The sequence below is a fragment of the Temnothorax longispinosus genome, chromosome 2 (assembly GCF_030848805.1).
Source record: "Temnothorax longispinosus isolate EJ_2023e chromosome 2, Tlon_JGU_v1, whole genome shotgun sequence".
NCBI lineage: Eukaryota > Metazoa > Arthropoda > Insecta > Hymenoptera > Formicidae > Temnothorax > Temnothorax longispinosus.
This window is the reverse complement of record NC_092359.1, coordinates 25,062,933-25,087,102: the sequence shown is the minus strand read 5'-3', so window position 1 is coordinate 25,087,102 and position 24,170 is coordinate 25,062,933. Positions and strand designations below refer to the sequence as shown.

General features: G+C 31.7%; 6 protein-coding genes and 1 long non-coding RNA gene across 10 annotated transcripts; 1 reads left to right on the top strand and 6 right to left on the bottom strand.

The window, feature by feature from the left end:
• Positions 1-402: 402 nt before the first annotated feature.
• Positions 403-6,549, bottom strand: LOC139808161 (uncharacterized). Its single transcript, XM_071769819.1, has 7 exons — positions 6,031-6,549; positions 4,710-5,391; positions 3,651-3,987; positions 2,679-2,841; positions 2,102-2,570; positions 963-1,193; positions 403-743 (listed from the first exon to the last, which is right to left on the bottom strand). The coding sequence occupies exons 1-7, from the start codon at positions 6,163-6,165 to the stop codon at positions 403-405; spliced, it is 2,358 nt and encodes a 785-aa protein (XP_071625920.1). The 5' UTR covers positions 6,166-6,549.
• A 654-nt stretch (positions 6,550-7,203) lies between these two features.
• On the bottom strand, positions 7,204-9,630 carry LOC139807897 (odorant receptor 13a-like). Its single transcript, XM_071769391.1, has 4 exons — positions 9,492-9,630; positions 8,809-9,129; positions 8,106-8,496; positions 7,204-7,907 (listed from the first exon to the last, which is right to left on the bottom strand). Exons 1-4 carry the CDS (start codon positions 9,627-9,629, stop codon positions 7,567-7,569), a joined length of 1,191 nt encoding a protein of 396 aa, XP_071625492.1. The 5' UTR covers position 9,630; the 3' UTR covers positions 7,204-7,566.
• Positions 9,631-10,916: 1,286 nt separating this feature from the next.
• Positions 10,917-13,885, bottom strand: LOC139807888 (odorant receptor 4-like). 2 transcript variants are annotated; one of them, XM_071769377.1, is made up of 6 exons: positions 13,836-13,885; positions 13,653-13,742; positions 13,329-13,490; positions 12,611-12,931; positions 11,699-12,089; positions 10,917-11,384 (listed from the first exon to the last, which is right to left on the bottom strand). In XM_071769377.1, exons 3-6 carry the CDS (start codon positions 13,476-13,478, stop codon positions 11,044-11,046), a joined length of 1,203 nt encoding a protein of 400 aa, XP_071625478.1. In that variant the 5' UTR covers positions 13,479-13,490; positions 13,653-13,742; positions 13,836-13,885; the 3' UTR covers positions 10,917-11,043. The 2 variants fall into 2 exon arrangements, with proteins under 2 accessions (XP_071625478.1, XP_071625477.1); XM_071769376.1 differs by lacking the exon at positions 13,836-13,885 and having other exon boundaries at positions 13,572-13,706.
• Positions 13,886-14,051: 166 nt separating this feature from the next.
• On the top strand, positions 14,052-18,299 carry LOC139807915 (uncharacterized). The gene is made up of 6 exons (XR_011730724.1): positions 14,052-14,187; positions 14,939-15,007; positions 16,129-16,360; positions 17,015-17,257; positions 17,788-18,008; positions 18,161-18,299. It is a non-coding gene; the product is annotated as an uncharacterized lncRNA (long non-coding RNA).
• LOC139807901 (odorant receptor 9a-like) lies at positions 14,197-17,248 on the bottom strand. Of its 2 annotated transcripts, none has more exons than XM_071769396.1 (4): positions 17,108-17,248; positions 15,880-16,354; positions 15,207-15,437; positions 14,197-15,123 (listed from the first exon to the last, which is right to left on the bottom strand). In XM_071769396.1, the coding sequence occupies exons 1-4, from the start codon at positions 17,246-17,248 to the stop codon at positions 14,783-14,785; spliced, it is 1,188 nt and encodes a 395-aa protein (XP_071625497.1). In that variant the 3' UTR covers positions 14,197-14,782. The 2 variants fall into 2 exon arrangements, with proteins under 2 accessions (XP_071625497.1, XP_071625498.1); XM_071769397.1 differs by lacking the exon at positions 17,108-17,248 and adding an exon at positions 16,874-17,020.
• Positions 18,170-21,247, bottom strand: LOC139807894 (odorant receptor Or2-like). Its single transcript, XM_071769387.1, has 3 exons — positions 20,029-21,247; positions 18,773-19,481; positions 18,170-18,510 (listed from the first exon to the last, which is right to left on the bottom strand). The coding sequence occupies exons 1-3, from the start codon at positions 20,170-20,172 to the stop codon at positions 18,170-18,172; spliced, it is 1,194 nt and encodes a 397-aa protein (XP_071625488.1). The 5' UTR covers positions 20,173-21,247.
• A 137-nt stretch (positions 21,248-21,384) lies between these two features.
• On the bottom strand, positions 21,385-24,162 carry LOC139807890 (odorant receptor 4-like). 2 transcript variants are annotated; one of them, XM_071769378.1, is made up of 4 exons: positions 23,873-24,162; positions 23,265-23,616; positions 22,783-23,151; positions 21,385-22,071 (listed from the first exon to the last, which is right to left on the bottom strand). In XM_071769378.1, the coding sequence occupies exons 1-4, from the start codon at positions 24,011-24,013 to the stop codon at positions 21,719-21,721; spliced, it is 1,215 nt and encodes a 404-aa protein (XP_071625479.1). In that variant the 5' UTR covers positions 24,014-24,162; the 3' UTR covers positions 21,385-21,718. The 2 variants fall into 2 exon arrangements, with proteins under 2 accessions (XP_071625479.1, XP_071625480.1); XM_071769379.1 differs by having other exon boundaries at positions 23,265-23,634; positions 23,873-24,009.
• Between the last annotated feature and the right edge of the window lie 8 nt (positions 24,163-24,170).

Sequence of the window (24,170 nt, the reverse complement as noted above, 5' to 3'; positions counted from 1 at the left end):
TATCATTTTTGTTAAATAGTATGAATTTAATCTATCCAAAAATGAGAATACGTATTGTGTAAATAATTTGTTTCCTTTACCTTCTTTCACAGACTATTAAGATCAATAAACTGATAAAGGATTATACGCTATGAATAAAGTAAGTCTCTATTTCAAAAATTTTCTTTCTTTTTATACCGATACATTAATTTAGTATCTAATAATAAGTTGAAGGCTGTATATTGTTAATAACAAACGTAACAAATTAATTTAACATAAATATAACTGTAATTGTTATAACGAGCAATTTTATTAAAATAAAATGTTCATTTCAATACACGCTTTTTTTATGCATCCAAGTCGTCATTCGCTTAAATTGTACATTAACAATTTATGGAATAGTTATTTTTTATTTGTTATATTTCACACTTTTACCATTACACGAAGTACAGACAAATACGAAAGAGATGCTTTTAGGATGCTCACGTAAGTTGCCAGATTTATCACGATAAAATTTCCAGCTTGCAAGGTAACTGGAGACTCTGAACGCATAATGATGAAGATTAAATGTCTCGTCAATTTTGCGGGAAAGTTGTACCAAGTGCTTTGATAAATAGACAGCCCTATTTCTTCCATTTCAGATTTTAAATAATTCCCAATAACACCGTATAAAGTTAATTGTGTCAGAAAGGTACTTTGTACCATTATATTTTTCACAATTAGAACAATGTTATTTTTTCCTAGTTGTAGTATAAGTTGAAATCCTGAAAAAAATATTTGTTTGCTTATTATAAATCTTTATGATATAATTTATATGTTTCGCAAAACAATGGCCGCGTTCAGCAAACACAACTGTTGAGTGTCGTCTCATCAACACGCTATGCTGATTTGTTGAATAAGAAGAGCTAATCACGTTTGATTGCTACTGAGTGATTTGTTCTGCTGAACGCGCCCATTTCTTAAGTGTCATATCATTCACACACCCATTATGCACAAAAGTATACTGATAATAAATAATTCTATCAGCAGAACGAAACTAATCATTTCGGCAAGTTCTCTGGCCAGTTTTATTAAATACTTGTGTCTTTCAACTAACACGTTAAAACGATCGTAGATATGCGGACTTTTGACGTCAAAATCAAGAAAATTGGCTTTTAAAATTCTCACTTGGCCGCAAACGTGTAATGTAACGTTTAAAAACAATGCGTCGTTACCTTTATCAACAAGATCGAAGCAAATTGATATATATACAGTTTTCATGGATACATTGATATATATATACACACACAAAATAATATTGTAATTGAAAAATGATGAAAGATATATATATATGTATATTTTTTGTTATATATTTTACACACACTTATACATAGATATATATATATATAATGTTTAGTAATTACCGTGCCACTTCTCGTGAGCAGGTAGAGCGGATTAAACTGAATAGAAAAGTTTTTTTATTGCTTTGCGAATTTCTAAAAAAAATAAAAAAATAGTGAGAAATTAATTAATAAAAGTTTTTGATTAAGCGCGTGCATTCGCGCGATTTAGCCCTGAGTTCCGTAAAGCGCATATGCGCGCATTTATCTGTAGCATACGTAACGTTTACTATAGAAAATGTGCGCATATTCACTTTACGGAATCTAAGGAAGATATCCCAGCCCAGTGTTATTTGTTTTTGCTAGACGCATGTTTCTTTTAAAACCTTTTCGCGTATTATAACAACCGCAACTATATGACGCTGGGCTGTCTCTTCTCATCGAATTACGCGGATGCACACTGATTAGCAAATCTTTATTAATTAATATTCTTCATTAATTTTTAAAAAACTCATTAAACAGTAAAGGACTTTTTTATTCAAATCAACTCGCTTTATCTACGGTAAATAAATGGCACGGTAATTACCAGTTTTATAATTTTATATTGCTTAAAATAAATAAAGCAAAACTACCGAGTTTTAACAATATTGTCTATAATCGGCAGACCATAAATAATTTGCATTAATGAAGATGATAAGACTTTCTTATGCATGGAATATATTTCTATATGTGCGGTGTATTTTGAAATAAAATTGCTATAGCAATAAAAAATAATAAGACAAAAAAACGTCAAATAACAATACCATGATTAGCAGTACTCGCTAGTACTAATGCAATAGTATCGATAAAGCAGAAGACTTTATGTATGCTCACTGGAGCATTCAAGTACTTCATAACGCATTTTGATGGTATTGGATACTCCAGCATGGTACCCTCATTCGTTATATTGACATGCTTATTTTCATCCAGAATAGCGATTAGCCCGTACATCACACAACTAAAGTAAGCGAAGCCCAAAATTAAACAGCAGATAATCCTTCCCATAAAAGTATGTTTTCGCATGATGGCACGCTCCATTGTGTTTTCAATTGTCAAATAATCCTTCATGACAGAGCTATAATTGTTAGCCAAATTTCTTGCGTAAATGCGAAACCATACTGTCTTCAGCATACCGAGTATCCCGCAACAGATTAACATGAGGCAGTCTACGTTCGTCTCCGCGTCAGTGCAGCCCAAGTAAAATTCGATAGAAGGTACGATGAACATGAAGATCTGTTGACACGATTTCACGTGATATAACATCAAACAGATATCAATTTACGTTGATCTCGAAAGATCATGCGTCACTCATCGTCGAGGCTAAACTCAGAAGGTGCATACCGCGCAACAGATGCCCAAGGTATATGGTATTAGCGAAAAAACATTGTGAACTTGAAGTGGCCAAACACCGATGGACCAAGCCACCAATTTGAAAGGGGTTATCGCGTATGCGATATCGTCTTTCCATCGTTCACTTGCCATCGGACTAAGGTAATGACTGTAACTGCTAACAATAACCAATAATGTGACATGCTCGATACGACGCCGACGTCTGCGTTCCGGCTTATTATTTATTCACGTTGAAACTTATATCAAAATGCCTTTATGCTCTTAACGCATTATCGCAGAATACATAGAACTATGTTGTTACACAAAATTATTCTTCAATAAGAATACATAATGTATAGCCTCAATAAGAATTTATTGTGACCACGGTCCCCACGGTCTTACACATATATTGACTATATTTCTTAAGCTGTCGCTTATCGAACAATCGCTTCACACTATCGTACATGGAACTGGCAAAAAGAGAACTTTACATGATCCGCTCATACTACCGTATGTTCTACTGATAGTATTATATTATATTTTGTCTTGACTTCTTCATTTTATTTTAACTGTGAATGTTGTAGATTTAATTTGTCTAAATATAAAAATATGTAGCACGGATGAATATACTTTTTTTTCTTTAAAAGAAGTTGCTTTGTCAAAGCGGATAAAAATGTTAATTTTAGACAGAAATATTTTTATTACATAACTTTTACAATTAAATTTTTCTATATACCTTAAAAGAATTTATAGGATCTTATTTCCTTAATAATGAATAATATTCAAAATAATGAAGTTTTTAAATAATTTATTTGCTTGCAAAATATATTTCTAATAATGTTAAGTTTTGATGTAATATAAATTGGAATTATATACTATTTAATTAGGCTAAAAATTTCGCATTGCTATAAATACTGTTCTTAAATAATGTGTCACATAATATATAATATGAAAAATTTATTAGTATATCTATTTGTTTATTGTTTTTCAATCATAACACGTAAGGCAGATAAATAGGATACTGCAGTCCTCAGAATGTCCGTGAAGGTAGCACGTGTAACGTAGAAAAACTTTCCAGCGGTCAGACGAATGGGTATATTCGTTTTTATCATAATAAACGTCAGGTCTCTTATATCATTGGGTGAAAAATCGTACCAGTTACTGTCATAAAGCGCGAATGACAAGGCTTCGCTTTGATCCCTCAAATTATCGCCCGCGTACGAGTACAGGAAGCATTGCAGCAACATAACGATCATTATCACAATGCTCTTCATTATCATAACCATGTCGTGAATGTGCCAGGATACAATAAGTCCGAAGCCTTAAATTAATACATTTTATTCTCCGTGACTGGTTCTCTTCAAACTATATTATATTAAAATGTTTGATTAAATCCCCATATATAGCTGATACTATCTATGTATGCGTATATAGAGGAATCCCCAATTTATGGCTTGCAGGCCAGATCTCGCCCCAGAGAATGAAGTTATATCCGACTCGTTATTGTCGTTATAATAATATAAAGAAATTTAAAAAATATATATTATTTTTATATAATTTTTACAAAAATAAAACTTATCCGGTCTTCCAAACATTACAAACATTTTAATATATTGCCTTTTTATTAAAAAATTTTTGAAAACCTAATATAAAGCATACTGATATACCATTCAAAAAGCTATTAATGCATCAATTTTCTTACAATATGCAAATTTATCTTTTATTTAAACAAAATAATTGTTTATATAATATAGTATTTTTTTGTTGATATCCAAATGCAAATTATACACTACTATTACGAATATAATTTTTTGAGGAACTTATGATATATAATAATCCTTGTATATTTCATATTTCTTTTACACAATTTTTACGTATTAAATATTATTACGTATAAAAAATTTTATTAAGATTAATAAAAAAATATTTAAATTATTTAAATTGTATATCGTTGAAGTAATAATTAAATATATATTTCTTTTGGATATCACGGACTTTCTTATATTACATGAAGAGATTTTGAAAATAACTCATCTGACTTACCTGTTATGCATATCAAAATGGCGCTGGTAAAGATCTGAGTCAAAATAATTATACTGTAAGAATCATCGATGTTTTCCGTGAGTTTTAACAACTCTCGATGTCTAATAACGAATTCTTCAAAGATGCTGCCTCCTTTGCGCTTGTGCTTGCGATCGATCTGCTGAAAATCGATCATCAATAGTTCGAGCTGTCCGCACAGATGCATCGTGACACCGACGAACATTCCCTCCGTACAGCAGTTTCCAGCGTACGTGATCAACAACTGAATCACCTGGTAGAATGTAATGAGGACATACTGGAGATTGGAGACGGACTCGAAAAGACAGGACATTGGGAGGACAAATGTCCTTCCGTTGGTGGTCGCGTGTGCAAAGGGCAAGAGTCGCAACATATAAAATATAAGGGCAATAAATCCAGAGTAAAACAGAGACAACGAAATTATTCTCGCCGTGCGTGCGTACTGGATCATGATCTCGCGCGACCTCGCATCTTTGACGCTACACCAGTCCTGGATAGCGGAGTATAAACTGGTTGAAAGGGTGGATCGCTGTATCTGCAACAGGGTGAGTTTGACAATTCCTAACATTGCACTTGAGGTCACCACGTACGTATCAATCGGATCTGCTGAGGAATTGTCGCAGGCGAGATATACATTCATCAATAGTGTTGTCATCAGCCAAATCTAAAATAATAGATTGTTGCGGTAAATAAAAATGTTATCTAAAATTTTTGTTTTTTAATCTTTACGCTTGCAGGTAAAATTTAATTTTTCTTGCTTTACAAAACTATTTTTCTTTATACTTACTTTAAATGACAAACTAATTTTCCTAAATTCTAATCATGTCTCGATTAAAGTACATTTCTATATTTATGTAAAACCACTTATAGTAACATTATATGAAATATTTTTACAATATTATTACAATATTATTTTGTATCAATATTAAGGGTGAGAAATTATTCCAGAAATAGATTCAAAGACGCATTGATCAAATACGAGATAGATATAAATATATCTTAATGCATTTTTCTACTCAATACAAGCAATGCATTTTTAAATACATTTCTACATACTTCTATATATTTTTACTTGTCACTGAAAATTGTCAAAAGCAATAAATAAAATGTATATATGTTGTTTTCGAAAATATCATTACATTCAATTTTATTATTGTCTATAATCTACAATATTAATTATAATAATAGTAAATTAATAATATAATGATATTATTAAAACAATATGTACATTATATAAATATATACATATGTGTGTGTATATATATCTAGTATATATAAACTTAAAAATTAAAATTTCTCTCACCTCGCTTGCAATCGCAAAGAAGTAACGTATCTTCGAATAAAAGATGTCGTTTTCAATTGGCCATACTCCTATAGGCCATGCCAAAACTTTATAACTTGACAATGCATAAATAGCATCCTTGTTCCAGTACACCATTCTCGAAGCGATGCCAAACTGATTGTCCAGATGTACATCTTAGCGCATAGCAGAGTAATTATGCATTAATACCATCTTTATTAATCGATTTGCCACGCTGACAACACCACGGCACTCGGACATGTAACATCTCTTCTTCGCCCACATCCTAGCTCTCTCATATCCTATAACTATTGATCGAGAGAACATAGCAGCATTGAACTACTCGCACATCAGACCATATGCATGTTTAAAGATCATGCACAGTGGGTATTTGCTCGATGGCAAATTGCTCGATCATCGAACAATATTATTGCCTTACAATCCCCTGATGTTCCTTGAATTGTCTAGCGTACATAAAAAATATCGGTGAGCAGAATTTGCAGTTTATGCAATTTATTAATTTTCCAGGAAACGTATCGCGTATGTTATTCAGTAGTCTTCGAAGTAATGCATATACTTACAAATAAAGAGAGAGACCACCGTGGAAGTTTAACTTATAACAAAATGTCCATGTGGTAGGTGGTAAATGTACTTTAGTTTCCAGTACAGAAACATTCGACGTTTCGAATTGTGTTGAACGAGACAATAACGTAAACGTACTTTATATTTATTTCTATGGACGAAAAGGTGACGGTGCATCCATTCTGCACGCTGTTACAATACTTGATGACAATGCTAATACACCGGTATACGTTTGTGAAACCAACTGTTTTAGCGAATGTAAGTAATTTTAAAATAATTTATACTTTTGACGCTTTACACTAGAAAAATAAAATAAATATACAGATATAAAAATTAATTTAATGTGCATAATTTAATTTAAAAAATTTTTTTAATTAACTTATTACGTCAAAATGAACTATATAAGAATAATAATATTGCTTAAAACCAAGAATTGTATATAATTACAATTAATAAATATACTATATGTTTTAGATTATACTTTTAAAAATATGCAGATATAAATGTACGATGCTTAGTAATTAGTAGACTTATTTATTTAAATTTTTTTTAAATAAATTATTACATGTAATTTTTTATACAAAAATAATAAATAATATTTCCTTGCATAGTAAGCATTTTTAATAAAATGTACAACATGTAGTCACTTGTTTATAAAAAATTAAGTAGTTAACTTAAAAAAAAGAAACATATAAATATATTATCTAAATAAGTAATTAAAGTACTATTACATTTTTTGAAGCAAAAAGCGTAAAACATTTTTAAATAAGCATACTTAATACTAACAATTCTATGTTGTAAACGTTTGAAAAACTTAGCAGGAAAATGCAAATATGATTAGAAAATATAAACAGCACAATACACTAAAATATATAAATATATTCTGTTTCATTTATCTACACGATTATCTACATGTGATATGGCATAATAAACAAATAATTCCATACAAAAATTAGATTATTCTTCCATTGTCACTCGTAAAAACGATATGTATGTCAAGGAAGTTTTCAAAATATCTGTTGTAGTGCTTCGAGTAATATAAAAAAATTTTCCAGCAGTGAGTTGAAGAGGGGTCCTCGTCCTCATCATAATAAATATCAAATCCTTCACTATAATAGGCGGCAATTTGTGCCACGATGTGCTATATATTGCCGAAACGATTGATTCGCTTTGTTTCTGCAAAGTTTCACCGGCATGCGTGAACATGAAGGATTGTACCATAAAGAACTGAACAAAGATCATACTCTTTACTATATCAGTATAATTCTGATGCTTAACGGACACAATGATACGCATTCCTGAAAAAAACATTTTTCTGTTTCTTCCTTTATCATTTATTTTCTTTATCCTTCATTAAAGTTTCAACATTATTAATCAAATTTGGTGTAAGTCTATTGTATACAAAAAAAATTCATTCTTAACTCTCGTAATAATAAAAAATTTTGATCTCGTCAGTAACAGAGGAAACGGAATGGGTATTTATAATATATAAATACCTGAAATCGCAATCACAATGGTAGTTATTAACAAACGAATTAAAATATTGAGATTAAATGAGTCTTCAATATTTTTAGCCAATATTATTAGTTTATAATGCCTTCTGATCCAAGAACTCAATATGCTGCGATAATTATTCTTCTCGTTAGCTTTTCTACCAACGAGTTCAACAAAGCGAATCCTCAGGAGCTCTAGCTGACCGCAGAGGTGCATGGTAATAGCAAAAAAGAAGCTATCGTGTGCGCATTCTGCTACGTAGAGTATAAACCCGATAGGTATTTGCATGAGGAAAACTGCTTTGTATGTAGAATATGAAATCCCTCGGAATAGGCATGTTGACGGAAGAAGGAAATTCCATAAAGTTACAGTATCATTACCAATAGTTACGACCTGTCAAAACATCTTAAGATGTATTATGCAATTTTACAATAGTAACAACAAGTAAAAGACACGTGACAAACAGATGAAAATGCAATATTTGTAAAAAAAAATGTTTATATCATTAATAATAGGCCTGCATAATTTTATTTCTTATTAATGAATTTAGTAGGTTAATATATTATTTATCGATTTATGCCAATCATAATATTCTTCACGAACGAATTTTTACGAATTATTTTTATTATAATTGCTACATTGTATAGTGTCAATGACAGTTTAATGTAATTAAAGTAACAATTTGTGTCACAAATAAAATAGCACCTGTTGTTGATTTACGATAATAGCGGAAAGGTATACGGCACCGGCTAGAATTCCAATTATCAAATGAGACACAGTGATCACTCGACCTATTCGTGCATATCCCGCCATTATTAGATAAGACTGTTTCTCCGTCAACGAGGACGACCAATCGTCAATTGCAGAATTCACGTTGACGGCAATCTTTTTCATATAAATACGCGCAAAAACAACATTTATCCACGAATGAAAACCAGTCTCTATTACAAGAAAAATATCCAGAACGTCTCTGGTATCACCGCAGTTTTTGAAAGGTTCCATCAGCATGATGATCACTGTGAGAGACTATATAATAACAAAGATTCAACCATTTTGAAAATAAGTATGAATTGTACAAGGTTCTTGATAATAAAAGTAAAACCTGATAATAAGAGTAAAAAAAAATTTGTCTCGCAATGCGTAAATTTAATTTAGATTAGACATGGTTAATTAAACGTTCCATACTTTCTTAAAAAAAATTACTCCTATAATTCCTCAAAAATTTAAATTAGCTGCAAAAAATTGATTAAGTTATTATTATTAAATTATGATTAAGTAAACTTTTAGTAAAAAATTTGTGTATCAACTAGATATGTCTTTGCATTTATCATTACTTTTTACATTTAAAAAGGAAAGCAATTTTTGCACTTTACGCTATTTTGTCTTACCTCAACAATAAATATGATAAACCAGCGAAGTGTGCAAAGCATATCGTTCTGCTGCAAAGGCCATACACCGACTATCCACATCATCTTTCTTATCACTGAAAAGCCATAGTCCATGCCGCTGTTCCAATTTGTCTTCATGTCCGGCAATATGGTACTTTCGATCTCAAGGAAATTGTGACGGTGTCATGCATGAAAGAACGTTGTTCAATTTATGCAATGTATGGCTTCGGAAAGAATTATCGTAGTTGGACGTACCATTTGTTCATCGATCAGTTTTTATGGTAGTAAGATAAGTAGCACTAATGTTGGGTGATCATACATTTTTGTAAAATATCCATGTCTTTCCATGATGTGCGCAATTTTCGATGTTTACGATAGCTTTGCTATTCCACATTCGACATTCGTGAACGATCACGATTGAGACAATGACACAGTGTAGGTATTGAATTTATGAGATCTGACAATAAAGTTCGCGAATTCGTCACGACACATATGTTGTTGCTGATTATTACTGCGGTCCCCTTCAAAGTAGTCCCCCTTGAGAAGTTTAACATTTGCCTCACAAAATATGTCCCTCGTCCAGATGTTTATGTCTATCGATTTCTTTGGGCGATATAACCATCTGATGAAATCGGAGAGCCTTCCAACTACTTCCAAGAGTTCCAAGCAAAGCCAAATTCGATATTCTTTTGTCCTCGGACGAAAGACGAAAAAAAGGAAAAGGGATGAACGAAGAAAGAAGTTCGGTTAAAGGAGCAGACTTTTTTGTCTCAATGAGAGTGCAGTTGTCGCGAGAAGCCACTAGACTAGGCGGCTAGAGAACGAAATTCGACTCCGTCTCTTTCCTCTGGATCTTCTATATTTAACGCAACATAGTGGAAGGTTAATTATTATTCTCATTAATATTTGACTTTTTTTTATATAAATATTTTTATATTTTAATATTTGGCTTTGTATCAGCAATTAAATGATTTTTTTTATTTGTTTTTTAAATATTTGTTTACACATTTTATAATTATTCTTTTTATTTGTATTTGCGATTTTGTAATTATTCTTTTTATTTATATTCTGTTATTTAGTTTTGTATGATTTTTATAATTGTTTTTTGTATTTATATTTTGACATTTGTTTTATGCGGAAACTATTGATTTTATTCAAAATTATCGAGATACGGAAAATGTTTATTTGAATTTGCTCAATCTGAAAATGCAATAAAAAAAAATAGGTTTTTATTTAAAAAAAATTAGATCGACGTGGTTGTGACATTGACTAGACGTCATAAAATCAAACCCGGGTCAGCATTGTGCGATCTTACAAAATACTTTTTGTTCAAAAAGTCTTTTTGCAAAATTGCATATTTTTGAAGTATTTGCTTGTTAAGATTAAATTGAATCACCCTGCATATATCTCCTTAGAAGCAAAATACAAATATGATTAGAGAATATAAACAGCACAATATACTGAAATATATAAATATATTCTGTTTCATTTATCTCCACACCGTTATCTACATGTTATATGATATAATACACAATTCCATATAATAATTAAATTATTCCTCCATTGTCACCTGCAAAAACGATATGTATGTCAAGGCAGTTCTCAGAATATCTGTCGTAGTTTTTCTGGTAATATAAAAAAATTTTCCGGCAGTGAGTTGAAGAGGTATCTTCGTCCTCATCATAATAAATATCAAATCCTTCACCATAATCGGCGGCAATTTGTGCCACGATGTGCTATATATTGCCGAAACGATTGATTCACTTTGTTTCTGTAAAGTTTCGCCGGCGTGCGTAAACAAGAAGGATTGTACAATATAAAACTGAACAAAGAGCACGCTTTTTACTACATTCGGATAATCTTGATGCTTAACGTACATAATAGCATTCAGTCCTAAAAAGAACATTTTTCTATTTTTCTTTAATCCTCCATTTTCTACATTTAGATGCAATTGGTACTTTATTTCAATATATATTGGTATAAAAAATAATTTTGGTACAGTTTTTTAACAACAGATTTTATTAATTCAAGGCAGTTTCTGTTTACTGTAGATGCATTATGACTTTTATAAGTTTCAACATTATTAATTAAATTTCTATAAGCCTATTATATTAAAAAATTTAGTTCTTTATTTTGATAAATTATAAAAGATTTCGATTTCGTCAGTAACAAAGGAAATGGAATGGGTATTTACGATATATAAATACCTGAAACTGCAATGACAATGGTGATTATTAACAAGCGAATTAAAATATTGAGATTGAAGGTGTCTTCAATATTTTTAGCCAGTATTATTAGCTTGTAATGCCTTCTAATCCAAGAACCCAATATGCTGCGATAACAATTTTTTTCATCAGTATTTTTTCCAACGAGTTCAACAAAGCGAATCTTCAGGAGCTCTAATTGACCGCAGAGGTGCATGGTAATAGCAAAGAAGAAGCTATCGTTTGCGCATTCTGCTATAAAAAGTATAGATCCCATTGGTATTTGCATAAGGAGAAGTGCTTTGTATGTAGAATATGAAATCCCTTGGAATAGGCATGTTGACGGAATAAAGAAATTCCATAACGTTACTGTATCATTACCAATAATTACGACCTGTTAAAATATCTCAAGATGCATCATACAATTTTATTTTAAAGGTAAAAACAAGTAACAAACGCGTAACAAATAGTTATGCAATATTTGTGGGAAAAAATGTTTATATCAAAAAAATTAAAAAAAAAATTATTTTTTCTTTTTTCTGAAAATTGTGAATTTTTGAGTTGTGACAGCATTCTTCTCGAGATACAATATATGTACAAACATCAAAGCATGTAAACATTTAAAATCTATTTTAGATATGCTAAATATTGCTAATTAGTTTAGAATTTTGATTAAAAGATTTTTCAAATATTATATGGCTTTAAACTTTTATTGGTAAAAATCTATGTAAGGATATTAATTTTGAGGTCATTGAAAGCAATTTTACCGAAAAATATACGTAAATTGAGAGTGGATAGTTTTTGGAAGTATATCCCGAATTTTTACAAATTATTTCTATTATCGCTACATTGCATAGCATTAACGACAATAGAATATAAATTAAGTAACAATCTTTGTCACTAATAAAATGTCACCTGTTTATTTTCGATGAGAATAGTGGTAACGTGTATGCCACCGGCTAGAAATCCAAGCATCAATTGAAACACACAGATTATTCGACCCATTCGTGCATATCCCGTCATTATTAGATAAGACTGTTTCTCCGTTGACGAGGACGACCAATCGTCAATTGCAGAATTTACGTTGATGGCAATCTTTTTCATATAAATACGCGCAAAAACGACATTTATCCACGAATGAAAGACGGCCTCTATTAAAAGAAAAACTTCCAAAGCGTCTTTGGTATCACCGCAGTTTTTGAAAGGTTCCATTAGCATATTGAACACTGTGAGAGACTATATAATAGCAACAATTTAATGTTCCATATAAAGGTTCACCATTTTATAAATAAATATCAATCAGATAGAAGTTTCTTGATAATTAAAGTGAAATAAAATAAAAAAACTTTGTGTATTGCGGATGCGTATATTTAATTAATATTAGACATAAATTAATTAAAAGGTTCATTTTATTTAAAGAAATTGCTTCTTAAATTCTTCAAAAATTTTAAATAGCCGTAAAAAAATTGATTAAGTTATTATTATTAAATTATGATTAAATTGACTTTCGGTAAAAAATTTGTGTATCTATATATGTAGATATGTCTTTGCATTTATCATTACTTTTCACATTTAAAAAGGAAGCTACGTTTACATAGATGGCTACGCTTTATTTTACGCTATCTTGTCTTACCTCTGCAATGAATATGATAAACCAGCGAAATGTGCAAACCATATCATCGTGCTGCAAAGGCCATACACCGACTATCCACATTATAGTTCTTATCACTGAGAAGCCATAGTCCATGCCACTATTCCAATTTGTCTTCATGCCCGGCAACATGCTAGTTTCGACCTTAAAAAAAAAATTGTGACGGTGTCATGCATGAAAGAATGTCGTTCAATTTATGCAATGTATGGCTTCGAGAAGAATTACTATAGTCGGACGTATCATTTGTTTATCGATCGATTTTTACGGTAGTAAGATAAGTAGCACTATAATGTTGCGTGATCGTACATTTTTGTAATACGTTCATGTTTTTCCATAATGTGCACAATTTTCGATATTTTCGATAACTCTGCCATTCCATCGATATTTGTAAATGATCTGAAACAGCGACACAGTGTATTGAACTTACGAGGTCTGACAACAAAGTTTGCAAATTTATTATCACGATACATATCTTATTTCTTGTCTTACTGAATTTATCACTGTGGCCTCTTCAAAGTAGTCCTCTTGAGAAGTATAACATCCGCCTCGCAAATTATGTGTTTTCACCCAGATGTTTATGCTATATCGATATCTCTGCGCAATAAATCCGTCAAAATCTGAGAGTCTTCCAAGCAAGGCCAAGACCGATATTCTCTTGTCCCCGGACGAAAGACGAAGAAAGAGAAAAAGGATGAACAAAGAAAGAAGTTCGGCTAAAGGAGCAGACCTTTTTGGATGGGTTGAGAGCGCGGGCAGTTTTGTCAATAATCCACCAGACGACTCCGTCTCTCTTCCTTTGGATCTTTCATGTTCAACTTTGTCATCACAGCATAGTAAAAGGGTAATTATATTACTCTTATTTATACATTTAATATATATATTTTTTAAATATTATTAATTGTTCTTCCCGATTATATTTTAACATTCGGCTTTGTATCGGCAATTAAACGATTCTTTATTTGCCTTTTTAATATTCATTTATACAATTATATAATAATTATTTTCAATTATATTTAACATTCGTGCGATTTTATAATTATTCTTTCCATCTATATTTGATATTTATTTGTGCGACTTTATAATTATTCTTTCAATTTAAATTTAATATTTATATTTGCGATTTTATAATTATTTTTTTCATTTCTGTTATTCGTTCTTATATAATTAAATGTTTAAAATTTTAAGGTTTAAAGCATAGAAGCATAGTGTGGTAGCTATATGTATGTTAATATTCTTATATGTGTATTCGTACATGTGTTTTTTTAATATTACAAAAAGTGATTTGGCACTACAGACGATTGCACGTTATGATTATAATCAACTTTTTTATTAAAATGATTTTCTGTTAAATTCTTTCTTCACAAATCTCTGTCTTGCCAAATTTTTAGTCCAGTTTATAGTTTTTCTGTATAATTCTTTCACCATTATCGCGTATTTCATGTTTCCACCATTACTCGAAGTACAGACAAATACGAAATAGAAGCTTTTAGGATACTCATGTAGGTTGACAAATTTATCACAATAAATTGTCCAGCTCGCAACAAGACGGGAGATTCTGTCCGCATAATGATGAAGACTAAGTTTTTTGTCAGATCTGCAGGAAGGTTGTACCAAGCATTTTGATAAATTGAAAGTCCGATTTCTTCCATCTGGGATTTCAGGTAATCCCCGATAAAACTATATAGCGTTAATTGAAATAGGAAAGTACTCTGCACCATTGCACTTTTTCCTGCCATAACAACGTCGTTGACTTTCAATGCTAGAATAAACTGGAAACCTGTAAAAGAAATCACTTGCTTAATAGATCCTTATAATATAATTTCGTGTTTTACGAAACAGTAAGTGATAAAATATATTTACCCGTTATACACAATTGTATACTGATAATGAATAACTGAATTAGTAAGACAAAATTAATTGTATCGGCAAGTTGTCTGGCCATTTTTATTAAGTAGCTGTGCCTTTTAATTAGCGCGATGAAACGCTCATAAACCTTAGGTCTTGTAACATCAAACTCGATAAACTTGGCTTTCAAAACTTCCACTTGACCGCAAACGTGCAGCGTAATGTTGAGAAACATAGAGTCGTTACCTTAATAAAAAACGAACTAATACATGATGCTGTAATATTATGTTAATGTTGATTTATGGAAGATAGATATTAATATTCGATATCGCTATTATTTCAAAAATATTATTTTTACAATTATTTAAAATACATATGCATCTCTCTTTTTACGCAGTAGATACGTTCCGCGTAAATATAAAAATCGGATTATTTGAATAAGTTGACTTAGCGTCAATTTTCGCAAAAACCGTGTCAATTTCAGTATTATAATAATATTGTTCATAATAGAAAAAAAGGTATTATTGAACAACGCATTATTAAAAGATTATTAAAAGAAAATTAATAAAAGATTCCGATGTGCGGAATTATATGATTTTGCATTTATAAAATTTTCTAAATAATTATATTATATTTCTAAATTATATAACACAAGAAATAAGCGAAAAAATCAAACAGCAAATATTACCGTGATTAGAAGTACTTGTTAGAATAAGCGAAATAGCCTCGATGAGACATAAGAGCCTATACACGCTTGTTGGAGTATTGAAGTACCCCAAGGCACATCTTGATGGTACTGGATAGTCTAATACAGCGTCTTCATTTGTTAAATTTATTTGCTTATTTACACTATCACCCAGAAGAGGAATTAGCGCATATATTATACAACTAAAGTAAGAGAAACACAGCATGAAACAGCAGAGAATTCTTCCTCTAGAAGCATGTTTTCGCATAATGGCCCGCTGTTTTGCATTTTCAATCATCAGATAATCATCCACAGCAGAGCTGTAATTGTTAGTCAAATTCCTTGCGTAAATGCGAAACCATACTGTCTTCAGCATACCAAGAATTCCGCAACAGATTAACATAAGGCTGTCTATGTTCTGCTCGGCATCAGTGCAGCCCATATAGAGTTCGATGGAAGGCAATATCACCATTAGACTCTGTTGGTATGTGTAAATTATATAATTTTAATGTAAAATTTGGCGTGTCTAAAAAAGATTTGTCACGATTCTATGTATAATTGTACATAGAAGTATTACACAAATACTTTGATGAGTTTTATTAAAAAGATGCTAGAATAAACCAGCCTGATTTTAAAATATAGAAAGTACATAATTATATATTATTTAAAAATTTAACTACATATTTCTTAAAATAACGAGACAGCAAACAATATTAAAATAATAAATGATAAAAATTGTACGTAGCATTAATTTTTTCGAGCTAAAGTGTAAAACAGAGTCTAGCAAAACTTGATGTCAATGAGAATTTGCTTGCCATTCTGAATCATATCATTCATCTAGTTTGTTTTTCTCGGACAAATTGTAAAATAAGCGATATGATATACATCTAGAATGAGCGAATTATGTTTTAAGTATATTTAAGTATGAATAAACAACAAACAGACATGAAGATTTTAAGAAGCACAGTTTTTGTTAGCCAAAATTTCCACGGCTTACGATCGTGCTCATTTACGATCCACTCGATGTTTTATTATCCCTAGAAAGAAATGTTTCACTGCCTACGTTGTCAATAATAGGATATTTACTGTTCAGAAATTCAAACACTCGATGTTGCCATTGCGAAGTTTTGTTTTTCAGGACAATGCGATGGGGAGCGCGGTGGGAGACGTTTTACTTATGTCTTCGGACTATTACGCAACGAGGATCACTGACATCGAAAAAGATGCGTACCACGCAACAGGTGGCAAAGATGCATCGTAATAGCGAATAGATGTTATAAACTTGCAATGGCCAAACGCCGATGGGCCACGTTAGCAATTTGAAGGGGGTCATCGCGTATGAGACATCGTCTTTCCATCGTTCATTCGCCATTGAGTCGAGGTAATAACTGTAACTGATGCCAATGACTGATGATGATGCGCTTGGTACATAGACGTAATGCCTCTCTTCCGATTCATTTTTTATTCAGCTGGAGACGTATACCCGCTTATCAGCCTGCCTCTATGCTCCTAACACATTATGATAAAACGTAGAGAATTATCCCTAGAAAGAAATGTTTCACTGCCTACGCTGTCAATAATGGGACATTTACTGCCCAGATGTTTGCTTTCACGCAAATTTTACGTTATTGTACACGAATTTACATGACTACTTCCCCCTAAGTCGTCTTTCACCGAGCAACTACTTTTTATATTGCACAAACTGTTAAATAGAGCCGTATATATTTCGTTCACTATGTAAGCGGGTGTTTCACATTTTATTTTAGTTCAATATTATTTTGGTTGAATAGTATGATGTGTATATGGTTGATTAAAGGTGTCTTCAATATTCTTAGCCAGTATTATTAGTTTGTAATGCCTTCTGATTCAAAAACCTAATATGCTGCGATAAATAATTATTCTTCTCGTCAGCTTTTCTTCCAATGAGTTCAACAACATTCGAATCTTCAGGAGCTCTAGTTGACCGTAAAGGCGTGCATAGTAATAACAAAGAAGAAGCTATCACTTGAGCATGCTGCCATTAAGATTATAAACCTCTTAAGTAATTGCATAAGAAAAATTAATTTATATATGGAATATAAAATCTCTTGGAACAGGCATGTTGACGGAATAAATAAATTCCATAGAATTAGGTACTGTATTATTACCAATAATTATGATCTTTTAAAATATCTCAAGATGTTATACAATTATAAATGTACCATACTGACATTATTTTGCTTATTAATATATAATTAAAGTAAAATTACGTAATAAAAAATAAAAATATCTTTTTTCCTGAAAGAATTCCCAATCACGTTTCTATCATTACTCTTAATACGGATAAATATGAGGCGGAAGCCTTCAGAATTTCCTTAAAACTCCTGAAATTTATTGATAAAAATTTTCCTGCGGACAACTGATGAGGATGAGCTGCTCGAAGGATCATTAATGATAAACTCTTGATCACGCTCACGTCAAAACTATACCACGATGAGTTGTAAATCGCCGAAGCTAATCCTTGCGATTGGAATTCCAACGTCTGTCCGGCGAAACAGTAGAGAAAAAGTTGTATCAGCAGAACGGCGATGAAAAGAAGATGTTTCATGGCAGCGTATATATTGTGCATGGAAAGTGTGAGGATTAATTGAAAGCCTGAAATACATACAATAACGAACATAATTATCGATAAGTTTAAAACATCTTTTGTGCAAATTTTTTATAAATTTTATACTTTTTTTACTTAATTCTATACCAAAAGCGAAGGTGTTAAGGATACGTTTGCTTTATATCTTTATCTTTTAAATGTCATGAAAATTATTATACTACATAATGTAGCAATATTATATTATTACTCTGTTTCAAGACTTTTATAAAAATGTAAATTGGATTGCAACTTATTTGAAATAAAATGTACCTTCGACGCATAATAGAATAACACTCATTAAAAGTTGTGATAAGATGACAAAACTGAATGCTTTTTGCAGATGATGCGCCAAATATATGAGACGATGATGTCTCTTCAACAAGACGCCAAGCCTGTTGCGACTATGCAATTCCTTGCTACCCATTCGAGAAAAGTCCACCCTGAGAACTTCGAACTGTCCGCACACGTGCATCGTGAGATTGAAAAAGAATCCATCGTTTCCACACTGCGAGATACAGTTGACAAGGATTTGTAATGTCTGCAGCACTTCAATAAAGCAGTAGGCAAAAAGTGTATAACTCCCGAAGACGCAATAAGCTGCTAAAAGCAATCTCCTCTCGCTCGTTTTATTGTAAATCTGTACTTCAGAGGTCCAGAACAGATTAAAATTGGCGAATATAAAGGGCGAGAAGAGAAACATGCAAGAAGCACATCCAAAGTAAAAGAATACCACGGAACCCAGTCTACCAATGCGCGCGTATTTCAGCATAATATCGCGCGAATAAGGATTTTCCACGAAAGTCCAATCATTGATAATAGATTCCACCAAAATTAATTTGTGTCTCCAATTCACACGATGCAAGATTAGTTTTGCTATACTAGTTACTGATGTGGACATCGATAGAAAAGCATCCAATGCGTCCTCATGACCACGACAATGACGGATAACTTCCAATGACAAGCTGATCGTTGCACTCAGCTAGTTGACAATAAAACAAAGATATTGAGATAGAAAGAGAGAGAGTGTTCTACGTAAAAATACTTTATTTTTATCAAACTGTATTTTATCAAGAGACACGGTCTCTCGCCAAGTACATATATATACATGGAAAGAACGGCTTTTTGTTAAGGTATTTAAAAATCTAGTTAATAAATTAATTTTGTAAGACGCTCAAGCATGGTACTAGAATGTCAAAAAGTTTTAACATTCTAGTAATTAGCTTGAATATCTTACATAATTATTTTGATGCTTCAACAAAATTATTTTTAGATCTGTATTTACCTAAATTTTGAGATATTTTAGCAAAACAGTTTTTTTCCATGTAATTTAATATTTATAAAATGTTTCAGCTTAATTGATGTGATAATACATTATCGAAATTAAACACAATGTGTGTGCGATAAGGATAAAATTTATTATTCTAAATTATACGATAAACGTTATACGCATACAAGAAAACAAAATAAAATTATTAAAAAATAATTCTATGTAAATTACTCTAATAATGTCTAAAAGTATAACTTACTTCTATTATCGTCGACATAAGCCATCTAATTCTTGAAAATATATTTTCCTCATCTAGTACCCAAAGTCCAAGTATTCCGAGAAAATATTTATAAAGCGTTAAAACGTATGCAGTTTCAGCATTCCATTTCACAGCCGATATCATTCTCAAACTTTAAAACTTCAGATCGCATCTATTTATTCTGACTTATTTCATCCGATGACAGTTATAATTATATTATATTGTAACAGTTATCGAGTTTCTCTTCAGTTCCGGACTTCTTTTCAAAAACGAAGTAGCGTAGTCCGTTTCACCACGATAACTGCATAGTATGTGATACTCGATAAGTATAACCCGCATTTGTTTCGCTGCGACAACCCCTCGCACAACTGAGTTTCCTGGATTTCTTTCTGATTTATTATTCATGCCTTCAGTTCTTACCATTTCCTTTAAGAACGCAAGTATACCCTACGTTTCCATATGTATTTATACAAATAATATGGTTATACGCGATGCGACATTGTCCTCGCATCCTCAATACTTACTTCGTCTTGGAAATGATAGATTTACGGTCGCTTAGGGTGTATCTGTTGATAAATAAAAAATCTACAGCTGCAACAATGAAACGTTTTCTTAAATTGTTGCCCTAGCATACTGTAAAGAGAAACGATTTATACATTATTTCCCCGGTAGGAAGATATTTAATAAAATATATAAAATAGAAGAATGTTATGTATAGAGATAAAACGTAATAGAAGAGACTGTAGAGAAAATGTGATATTTGAATATAACATTTTTACGCAATAAACTAAACTTTTTAAACAATAATAACAAAACATTTTTTATAATAGATTATTGATAATAATTCATTAGAAAGCGTTTTTTATGTCTTAGAATTTTTTCGGTAATATCTTCTGAAAAAGTGGGAAACTATAATATAATCTATATAAGAGAAGGCTGCAACAAAGGGGAAACATTAGATATAATAAATAATCGTAAAAATAAAAAAACCATTGTGAAGAAAAATCGGCAATATAAGATTAACTGAAATAAACAATGTACATATAATTTTAAAACTTACATTTGATAAATTATATGTCTTCAATATAAAGAAAAACATAATAATAATGTAAAGTCGAGGCCAGAATTCATGACGGACATTTTATGGTGCATTAATTGTTTCTTATAATTAACTCTTTCAGTGCTAAATACTTTTGATGAATGGATCGTGTGTGCGCGAAATATCATAACTGTAGCACGTGTTAGCGCTAAGCTTTTGTTTATTTTAAAATTTTATTAAGACTAAATTCACGTAAAAATATATGCCTATAGCGCTCCGATTTAGCAAATGCATAAACTCGCCCATAACCCTCAGTGTGTTATTTACTAGATGTATTTACATGTCCATAGTACTAAAAGGGTTAAACAATGTATCTTAATGTAAATTGCAAATATATTAAATTCCAAAATTAAATTCCGCGAAATATCCCGTTCTTTTCTCGATTGATATGCGACATAAACATTGTGAACGATTCAGTTTAATCAAATAAAAAGCATCTTTTTTCTTTACTGCAAGCCAAAGTGAATAGTTTCAAAATATTTTTAATCCATATTTGCACATAGTATCAGTTGTCATAAGATCTCTGAAGAATTTTTAATCTCGCCATACGTACGCACATACACACACGACGCATATACGCACACATGAATGCTACTGATTATATGACTTTCTTATCGCTATTCGTAAAACTGAAATATACGAGGCCGATGTCTTGAAGATGTACATCATTGTCTCGCGATTAACAAAGAAAAATTTTCCACCGGTTAAGCGAAACGGAATACTCGATCTCATCATCGCGAAATGCAAATCCTTCATCAACGTTAAAGGAAGCCTAAACCAGGAAGTTGTGTATAACGCATGGAATATGCCTTCGCTTTCCTTTTGCAGGTATTCACCACCATACGTGTATACTAATGATTGCATTAATAAGTAGTTCAAGACAAGAACACTCTTTGTTGCTTCAATATAATTTTTCTCGTTCAGGTATATATTTAAACGTAATCCTAAAAATAAACATTTTATTTTAAGATATGTACAAACGTGTTCAACGTGTTAACTGTGTGAGTGTGAAAACTTAAATAATAAAATATATTATAATTAAGTCTCTTTCATAGACATATATAGAGGGAGCATAAGCTGCCACTATGGATGAGGGGTGTGTAAAGGCCTCTGCACAATAAAAAATATAAGGGACAAGTAACAGATATTAGCGATTAGGACTAAGGAATCAGGATTCAGGAATAAAGTTGGATGCACTAGGAAAAACACAGGCAACAGAAACAGGGAATAACACAGACAATAGATTTTTAACCTATCGGAAGCCGTGTATTAATGCTACACTAGCTTTATTCCTGATTTCTTATTTCTAATCGCTAATATTTATTCCTTGTTCCTTATATTTTTCATTGTGCGGGGGCCTTAAAATTTGGCAGGGAAAAGTCGGAATATCCAGGCCTATACTTTGGTCGTTTTCGACTGCTTTCGGCCGGTTCGACTCACATCAGCGCTAAAAGCATCGCTATATCTTCTATCCTTTGATAGCCGAAGTATAGGTATGCTCCCCTTACCGCGAATCTGTCTCCCCCGTTGAACTTATGCTCCGTCTATATAATATCTATGGTCTCCTCAATTTTCATACAAATATGTCATGTGTGTGGATTTTATATATATTGCATTATATAATAAATACGAAATAAATATTCGATATACATTACCTATCATTGCAAGCATAATTGTCGTTACCACAAGTTGAGATAATATAAGAAAGTGAAAGCTATCTTCCAAATTTTCATACAATTCCATTAGCTCGCTGTGCCTATTAATCAAACCGACAAATTTCTTTCGATAATTTGCCTCGGTGTCCGGTTCGTTCGCAAAAATTTTGAATTTGTTCTTAAGCAATTCGAGTTGACCAGTGAGATGTATCGTGATATTAAAGAAGAAGCAGTCCGCGATACATAATAAGACAGATAATATCGTTACTTGAACGATTTGGATAGGCAAGAGTATTGCAAACTGTGAACCCGTGACCAAGTTACCCAATGGACCAGATGGATACATGGGCAACCAATTTGTTGTATTAACTGTAAATTAGAAGAAAGGAAAATATCAAAATAATGTTACAATAGTTTAGTATACAATTAAATTACAAAATTAAGTTGACAAGTATATAATAATGAATACAATTAAATTTTACCATCCACTAAATTTTCGTCCGTGAAGAGTATCTTCAGATTTATGAAAATGACGACTGCTATATATGCGCCACAACAAAAGAATAGTGAGTATAATAACGCAAGGGTAAGTATTCTAGATCTATCTGCATGTTTCTTCATAATCTTCTTAGTTTCCTTATTATCTTTAGCAGATATCCAATCATCAATAGCAGCGTTAATGTTTGTTGCCAATTTCTTTTTACTGGCGGTAAGACATAAACCTTTTATGATTGCGATCGTCGTAGACACAAGGTATGTTACACATTCTATATTTGAGCCGGCATCCTTACTGCCCCAGAAGAGATGCATTATAATGAAGGGTAGTATCAAAAACTAAATAACAAATAATATCTGCACAAATACCAATAAATATAAAGAAATAATAGTAGATGCAAATAACTTTTTCATGTTTTATTGCTAGTATACATTTGTCAAACGAAAAAATAAAATGTTAAGAAGAAATTGTATTCCTTCAAAATATCATTGCGCATTTAGAAAAAAATTGCTCACAAAACTACTTTGCAAATTTCAAGACCTTTTTTTCCTTGACTATACACATTATACTACCATCCCTCTTGCATTAACGTACCTGTGCAATCATGCAAGCGCCCCATCGTATCTTCGTGAACACTGTCTGCGTTTCTAATGGCCACAAACCGTATACTCTTAGAAATACTCTTTGAGTGGAGAAAACGTAAGCGACGTCGTCGTTCCAACGTTTACCCGTCATTCTGGCGAACGGAAGAATTCGAATGACCGTCCATTCGAAACTACTTCGTTCAGTTGTTACGAACTAAATTTTGCCAAATTACCATATCGATTTACGATTGTTCGATTCTTATCGGACATTATAAGTTTTCAATTGCGCCATATTAACTCATTATTTC

What these genes read in the sequence shown, in the direction of transcription:
- LOC139808161 (XM_071769819.1), bottom strand. Translation starts at nt 6,165, where the DNA reads ATGGTGTACTGGAACAAGGATGCTATTTATGCATTGTCAAGTTATAAA. An exon ending in TCTTTGCGATTGCAAGCGAG is followed by an intron (nt 5,392 to 6,030) that starts GTGAGAGAAATT and finishes CTATTATTTTAG; the next exon opens with ATTTGGCTGATGACAACACT. An exon ending in TTACGTGTTATGATTGAAAA is followed by an intron (nt 2,842 to 3,650) that starts ACAATAAACAAA and finishes TATTGTTAGCAG; the next exon opens with TTACAGTCATTACCTTAGTC.
- LOC139807897 (XM_071769391.1), bottom strand. Translation starts at nt 9,629, where the DNA reads ATGAAGACAAATTGGAACAGCGGCATGGACTATGGCTTTTCAGTGATA. An exon ending in TTATCATATTTATTGTTGAG is followed by an intron (nt 9,130 to 9,491) that starts GTAAGACAAAAT and finishes GTTATTATATAG; the next exon opens with TCTCTCACAGTGATCATCAT. An exon ending in TTATCGTAAATCAACAACAG is followed by an intron (nt 8,497 to 8,808) that starts GTGCTATTTTAT and finishes ATGTTTTGACAG; the next exon opens with GTCGTAACTATTGGTAATGA.
- LOC139807888 (XM_071769376.1), bottom strand. An exon ending in TTCTCATCGAAAATAAACAG is followed by an intron (nt 12,090 to 12,610) that starts GTGACATTTTAT and finishes ATATTTTAACAG; the next exon opens with GTCGTAATTATTGGTAATGA. An exon ending in CATTGTCATTGCAGTTTCAG is followed by an intron (nt 11,385 to 11,698) that starts GTATTTATATAT and finishes TGTTCTTTTTAG; the next exon opens with GACTGAATGCTATTATGTAC.
- LOC139807901 (XM_071769396.1), bottom strand. Translation starts at nt 17,248, where the DNA reads ATGGCGAATGAACGATGGAAAGACGATGTCTCATACGCGATGACCCCC. An exon ending in AACAAGTACTTCTAATCACG is followed by an intron (nt 15,438 to 15,879) that starts GTAATATTTGCT and finishes TTTTTTATTAAG; the next exon opens with GTAACGACTCTATGTTTCTC. An exon ending in TATACAATTGTGTATAACGG is followed by an intron (nt 15,124 to 15,206) that starts GTAAATATATTT and finishes TTTCTTTTACAG; the next exon opens with GTTTCCAGTTTATTCTAGCA.
- LOC139807894 (XM_071769387.1), bottom strand. Translation starts at nt 20,172, where the DNA reads ATGATATCGGCTGTGAAATGGAATGCTGAAACTGCATACGTTTTAACG. An exon ending in TTATGTCGACGATAATAGAA is followed by an intron (nt 19,482 to 20,028) that starts GTAAGTTATACT and finishes ATTGTCAACTAG; the next exon opens with CTGAGTGCAACGATCAGCTT. An exon ending in TATTCTATTATGCGTCGAAG is followed by an intron (nt 18,511 to 18,772) that starts GTACATTTTATT and finishes TATGTATTTCAG; the next exon opens with GCTTTCAATTAATCCTCACA.
- LOC139807890 (XM_071769378.1), bottom strand. Translation starts at nt 24,013, where the DNA reads ATGACGGGTAAACGTTGGAACGACGACGTCGCTTACGTTTTCTCCACT. An exon ending in GCGCTTGCATGATTGCACAG is followed by an intron (nt 23,617 to 23,872) that starts GTACGTTAATGC and finishes TTTGTTATTTAG; the next exon opens with TTTTTGATACTACCCTTCAT. An exon ending in AATTATGCTTGCAATGATAG is followed by an intron (nt 22,072 to 22,782) that starts GTAATGTATATC and finishes GTTTATTTTTAG; the next exon opens with GATTACGTTTAAATATATAC.